At 33.0% G+C, this 7,589-nt stretch overlaps 1 protein-coding gene across 1 annotated transcript in view; it reads right to left on the reverse strand.

Moving 5' to 3' along the window:
• Positions 1-1,621: 1,621 nt before the first annotated feature.
• Positions 1,622-7,589, reverse strand: part of pav (kinesin family member pavarotti) — a gene marked incomplete in the record, with an annotated part of 41,967 nt that continues 35,999 nt past the window's right edge. The window contains 2 exon segments of the mRNA XM_081736044.1: positions 1,622-2,249; positions 6,104-6,346. Of these exon segments, the coding sequence (XP_081592170.1) occupies positions 2,040-2,249; positions 6,104-6,346 (453 nt within the window).

Raw genomic sequence — 7,589 nt, forward strand, 5'->3', positions numbered from 1 at the left:
AAAATTCAATATTCCCATGATTTTAGTAGCATGTATCTGGTTCAAATATACTGTTGGTATGCTTTTATGAGAGGACATTTACTGTATATGCGTTGTGAAGACTTATCAGGCATGAAGTACGTTTGTAAGTATGTTGAGGCGTATATTTCAATAATAAATAATATTATTGGTTTATATAACAGTCATTGAAGTTCTCTCAATTTTCGAACTTTGCGACAGTTATCATGGAAAAACAACAGGGTTGGCGAAAACCATGGTTTTTATTGAAAAAACCAAAAAAAAAACAGTTTTTTTTTTGTTTAAACCCGGTTTCTTTGGTTTAAACCAGTTTTTTTTTTGTTTAAATAATTTGCTCTGTGTATTTATATCACATATGGACAAAAAAAAGTTTGTTTCGCCTTGGTGTTATTTTGCAACAACCGGGTTATGTTGGAAGGGGTCACATAACGCTTAAAGCGGAATCCAACCGCTTCTCGGCTTACATCCGAAGGAAATTGTCCTTCATTTGGACTCGAAACCGGGACTAATTGGCCACAACTGCGATACGTCTGCCGACTCACTCACGGAGGACTCCTGATAAAAATACGTTGTACTGATCTTTACATACTTGTTAATATAATTGTCAAGAGTCATTTTAGAAGGACAAAAAGATAAATAGTTGAACAAGTGTAACCATTATACAGATTTACATATGGACAATTTCAAAATACTGCAGAGTACAGAAGAACTAATTTAGTCCAAGTTAGTTCACTACGACTTTTATTAGTCCAAGTTAGAAATACAACGACTTAATTGGCATATCAGTACGAAAAGTGAATAAAGATACGAATTATTTAAGTCCACTTTGACCCATTTATACATAAATAGATATCAAACATACTTCTGATTTCAATAAATGCCTCTCGTGCGGTTTGTATGACCCTCCCCCCCCCCCCCCCAAGTACAGAATTTCGATGTATTTTATCAATAGTAAACATTATTAGAACGAAACATTTAGAATTTTTCTATGATTGCAACTGCATAATAATAATAATAATAAAAACTATAAAAAATCACATAAGAAACATTCATAAACTTATACAAAAAAAACAAAAGTTGCTTTTGTAGTATAATCCCTTTGAGTAATGAATGGGGAATTTAGGTCTGAATATAATACGAATAATATACGGGAGTAAAACGTGATAACCCACAAAGTGTGTCCATCAAGATTTTACGAATACACACTTTTACGAACATATTTCGCTTTTTGGTTTAAACCTTTTTTTTTTAAGCTGGTTTAAACTACCTTGGTTTAAACCAGCCAACCCTGATAAACAACTATTACTTCTGTTTTTAAGCTAAATTTTACTAATTCTAGTAATTAACAATTACCCTCCATTATGTCTTTGTATCAGTGTCGTAGTCGAAGAAAACTTGTCTACATTTAAAATTCTTGTTTGTAATTGCATTATTTTACGCTAATATTGAACAAAAGTATTGATATATTGTTCTCCTCAAGCTTCCTTACGAATCTAAATCTTCAAAATTTTAAATTTATAAAAGAAATGTAGGAATTTAGATAAATGTTACAATTTAAAATATTTTGCGTATGGGTATACTATGTTTATTGAGACAAAGAACAGAATTTAGAATATTTTATTAGCGATTATATCTTAAAATACATGGTTACGTATTAACATTACAAAATTATTTGTTTGAAAAAGTAGACTGACTAAAAAACACTATAAAAGGTTTAGAAGATGGGTAGAAAGTAAATACAGTTATAGTATACAAATATTTACATTTTGTCAAGGAGCGAATTAAAATTGTGCTCGACTAGATACTTTATAGTCTATCTAGTAAGTTTAATATAAAATAACCACAATTAGGATGCAGATCTATTTTTCGTCGTTCCTTTCAGCACTTTTCTAGACACTGGTTGATGGCTTGTTCAATATAACTATTTAGGAGATCCAAAATATACATAATGTTCAGCAATATTTGACCATCGCAGACACGTTTTAAAGTCTGTAATTAGCATCACTTGTACATAACAACTGTTACACTCTTGGCTTCTTCCCGATTCTGCTATGTCCTTCGACTGCAATCGCACATTTATCTTGAACATCATCTGGTACACATGCGTCACCTCCAGCCACAGCATCTACGCTACGTTTGCGACTGTTACCTGTCGGAGAGCTCTGCTTAAGAGTTTCCACATCGTTGAAAATTACTTGTGCACCACCTCCTACAGTAGGTACGATATCAGCCTAAAAGATCAACATATGTTAATAATATTACATATAAGTGCATTATAAATAGAAAATCAGTTCAAAAATTGAAGACCTGAATTGCAGAACATCCCAAATCGACCGGAGTAATTTTTTTATTTTTAGAACAAAGACAAGATGATTATACTTTGCATGCTATTCTGTTCAGCTGAAATTATTATTTTATTTATTTATTTATTTATTTATTTAAAAAAAACTTTTGATTTGGACTTACGTATTATGCAAGTGAAAGCCCTTAAAACATAGATGCTAACATAAACAAAAAACGCGAAATACGAAGAAAAAGAGTGAACTTGGGATGTTTTGAAATTCAGGTCTTCAATTCTCGGAGTAAATCCTCTTTTCTTCATTTACCATCTTAAAAGTGACACAAAATTTACAAGACGGACGTCAGCATTAAGTTAAGTAACAATTGAAAGTTCAGAAGCAAAATCAGTGAAATTATATTAGAAAGCATGAAATATGAAGTAAATATATCTTACATCATAATCGAAAAGTACTATATTTGAAAAGTGAAGATTTTACTGCTCATTTTATTGTGCAAAGCATGAACTGTACAATTTGTTCAATGGCAACACTATTATATTGCTTTGGCCTAGAAAAGCGAAAATATTAAGGTCTAGACATTTTATTGCACCCTGAAGTCGAACATTGTTTAATAACTTTTCAATATATTATTAAAATTAAAGACAAATAATATTATAATATTTTCCGTAAGTATAAGCTTTGCTTTGTGTATAATTAAATGCAAACTTATTTGCTGAGCAAAACAATATATTTACTTTAAAAACTAAATACTTGTGACAGTTTCGCCAACTAACTTTTTGGTTTCATCAGACACTATGATATACAGGAGTACAAGGTTGTGTGTATAAAAGATTGTACATTAATCCTGTATATCATAGTGTCTGATGAAGCCAAAAAGTTAGTTGGCGAAACTGTTGCTGTGGCGAAAATGTATTGTTTTGCTCAGCAAATAATACGTTTGTATTTAAAGAATACAGAAATTATTTTAGGGACAGAAATATGTTAACAATATATACGGAAAAGTAAAACTACACTGTTAAATGATTCTATACATGATTTACCATCTACAAGTATTTGTTTTGATTCGTATTAAAGAGTAACACCTCAAGAGGAATGTTCAGGAAAATGCGTAGAAGGGTGAAAACAACTATAGGTGAGAACGTATCTACTCTTAAGCACAAAAATTCATTAAAAGGTAGAACGAAAGTACAGATCGGTCATACCACAAAACAGTTTCAGCAGTGGAAAAGTCTATCTCTAACAATTTAGGAAAACGGAGGTCGAAAGCGCGATCATGTTTGTCATCTTGAACATTTGGAAGTTTGTACACTACGAGCACTTCGGAGGGCCAGACTGTCAATATCTACTTTCATTGCTCTAAACTCTCTGAAGGAGAACAATTAGCTCAAAATACCTAAGTGTAGTATGAAGAAAATTTAATACCTCATTTACAAAACACCTGCTCACAAAGCGTATTAAACTGTAACTTTTTCGGCCGCAACATAATGAATAACGTTCTTCACTAGTCCTACTCGTCGGAATTAGCTCCTTGGACTACCACCTCCTCCCAAAAATGAAACTCAAGCTAACTGACAGCCATTTTGAAAATGTGAAGATTCATCATTACTCGCAGAAGATACTTGACACAATTGAACTCGACTTTGAACGGAGCATTCAAACGGGAATTGTGTGTCGTTGAATGCGAGGACTCGTTTAAAAATTGTTCTAATTTGTTTAACAATTAAATTGTTCTAAAAAACTAATTATAGGTGTGATTTGAATTGTCTGATTAAATAGAATTGTTGTATTCTATTTAATATTGAGTCTGAATTAGCTTTATTACAAAAATTAGCGAATACTTGGATGTAAAGCATAGATATAAAGCTTGGATATATTTAATTTGCCCCCAATTTATAAGAAAATTGGTAAAAATGATATATTCCATTGTGCTATACATTATTATTTCAGAATTAAGCATTTGATATCCTACCAATCGTAAATCCCTACTATGTAACTTGGTAACTGACACTAAAATTTCTGCACTGTAGTAATACTCTGGGCACCAAAGTAAAGAACCTCTAACTTAGTAGGCATTTTCGAGGAAAAGCTGGCATACAGTATTTTCGCGAAGTTCAATGTCCACATAATACAAATTCACCGTATGCCACCGAATTTAGGTCCCCGTAGTTTTGTAAAATTCACCAGAAAAATGTAGGCACTACGCAATTTTTTGTGTATCGAGATTGACCGGTACATTGAAGAATTATATGAAAGTCGCTAGATGGCAGGAAACTTAAATTCACTGTAACTAACATTACTCACAATTCTTTTTTAACAATAAGGACGGATTATGATATAAAATTAGAAATGTTGGCATATTTTTGGAACTACGAGGCCAGAATATTTTGCTTAAATTTCGTGCTTTCTTGCTCTATTTTCTGTGTTTTTTGATGGTTTAGGTATATTAGGTTAGGATATTTGGATTTGAGGGCCAGAATTCTTTGCTTAAAATTCGTACTTTCTTCCTATATTTTCTGTGTTTTTGATGGTTTAGGCTAGGTTTGGTTAATTAGGTTAGTTTATGTTATGTTAGTAGTTAGTAATTACACTTGCGTAATATCAACTCATTTCTCCTGTAAACATGGTGATTTTACCTGATTTTGCCACTCCAGTTCCAAACTTATCCCGAAATTGTAATAAAATAAACTTTTAAGTCCGCATTCTGTTAAAGTTGTTTGTATCTAGTTAAGATAAATATCAAGTCTTGCAGGATAGTTTGTTGAACTTCCATGCCTATGATCTTCGTTTACCTTTCGTCATTACAAGGCTTATGCTGATAACAATAAGAGATATTCTTGTGTTCTTAATTAATAAGTGTTGTACTCTTTATTGTTCTTTAAACATTATGTAAATGCTGTTCAAATATTTATTTTACTAACAGGGCTCGAAGTGTTCAAACCCGCCCTACCCCAGAGTAGAAGCTTAACATCTTCCTCGCTACTAAAATAATATAAATTACATATCATGCTTAGATCTCCTTGTTCTGTATGCTTAACCAGATAAATACACCAGTAAATAAATAAATCCTGACACTTATCTCCCAATGAAACTACCAACGTTCATGGCCCCAGAGAAGGCGTTACCTTCTACGGCTTCCCTATCTTCGGATGGGAATGAAATTGCACATTTAAAAAATCGTCATTACAACGTATTTTTGAGGTAATTTACTTTACGGAAGATAAAGTAAACGCTATCGTTATTCTCCAGTTCTTTAATTCGTTAGTGCTGTTGTCATTACGGTAATTTCGGATTTTGTTGTGTTTCTGAATTGATGACATTATTCAGATTCCAATATGGAAGCTGTTTGCAGTCTAAAAAGTAATGAGAAGCCCGATGTTGAAGAGTGCCTTATCTGTCAAGAAAGAAGTGAGAGATTAATATGTGGCACACAACGAGGTCTAGAGATGTTAAGTAAAGCTTCCGAGACAATAAATAAACTACTTGACACGGACAACAAATCTGCAATCAATCGGATCCAAACAGTAGTATCATCAGGTGTCAACGTACTGTGGTGGCATAAGTCATGTTTTTCATCTTCCACAAGTAAGACTAAGATTCAGCGACTACAAAAGAGAGCTAACAGCTCAGGAACCGAAAATTACATATCACCCAAAAAGCTGAGAAGCTTAACACGATCAGTCAATTTGGAGATTTTGGTCTTTTAGGCAACGAAAGAAACTATGTTCACAACGAGACAATGAAATAACGAGAAATAACATTGCTGTGTAGTACAAATGCGAACTTACCTTATATACTTTGGTTTCAACTTCGCCAGCTGAATCTTGCTCCATAGTTGTGAGACAATATTTCGAAACTTTCGGATTCGCCACATCTTTAACATCTGTCAGCTTAGTTACAGATTTTTTCTTTTTCATTTGAGGTTTCATTACAGTTCCCAATTCCACAGGAGCTACTGGTCTATGGTCTAACCATTTCTGACCATCTGCAGATAGAGATCTCCTATGTCTTGGATTGGAAACAGCGATTCCCTGGAATTACACACGTAAATTATATAACTGACTTATATTTAACTTCATAATACATTTTATACTTTATTTTTTCTGGTACTCTCTGAGGGACCCTGGGGCAACTTTGTTTCCCTCTATACGTGGTACTTCTGAAATGATGGCATACGTGTTTTTTAGTTTTGATATCTGTTGAGTCATTTCAGATTTCTAGGGATGGGAAACGAATTTTCAATGCAAACTTTATTTACATTTTGACCTGCGCCATTTTCTACAGGTTTACTATAGAGTATCGAAACTTATTCCATCGTCTTTCTTTTCAAAATAGCTTTCAAATGATATACTACTTGAAGCCCTTGGCATTTGAAAATTTTGAGTTGGACCTCGTCTGGGACAGCTTTGTTTTCCTCTATACGTGGTACTTTTGAAATTATGAAATACGTGTTTTCTCGTTTTGCCATATATTTCACCATTTCCGAGTTTTAGGAGTGGCAAAGGACTTTATGGACATGAACTATAACTATATATACAGTATGTATACAAGTATGTACATGAACAACTATTCCATTCGAATCATACTTCTAAAACTCATCGTCAATCAAATTTCACCCTCACTGCACTGAGTATACAACGTAAAGCATTACAACTTAAATTTCTCAAAATAGGTTATTACAGTTGTATAACTGAAATCTTAGATGATAAAATATTAAATAAACCAGCAAGGAAAAATATCTATAAACAATAAAATAAAACCAACTTATAAATTCGTCATACGATTAATTTGCAGAAACTTTTGGATACCGCTATGTTGAAATTTTCTGTGATACTAAATCGTGATTTACTTTTCACGGCCTTAATACTCACGACCTCCACATGGCAAATGGTCATGTTGCTCGTTGAGGAAAAACATACTACCTTCATCAAGAATGTTGCATAGTTAAGTATTACATTTGTACTGTGACTCATTCTTGTTTCCGTGGGAGATATTTGAGTTCATTCCGTACTGAACAGTATTGATGAATATTACTATCATCAGCGAGTACAGGACATTTATTGGCATATTGCTAACATATTCAGCGAGATGTCCTCCATATTCCTTTGCAACTAAGAAGCTCATTAATAGTTATGAAATAGTGAGTAAACAAGATCAAGATCGGTTTGCTATGCTAAGACTCTTCCTTTCCCAAGTGAGATGTGATTTATAATAGGACGGAAATGCAAAAGACACGAGTGTGTATAAAAACGATTCGAAATTTGACACCTGTTC

This window comes from Thermobia domestica, chromosome 13 (assembly GCF_964235325.1).
Source record: "Thermobia domestica chromosome 13, izTheDome1.hap1.1, whole genome shotgun sequence".
Lineage (NCBI taxonomy): Eukaryota > Metazoa > Arthropoda > Insecta > Zygentoma > Lepismatidae > Thermobia > Thermobia domestica.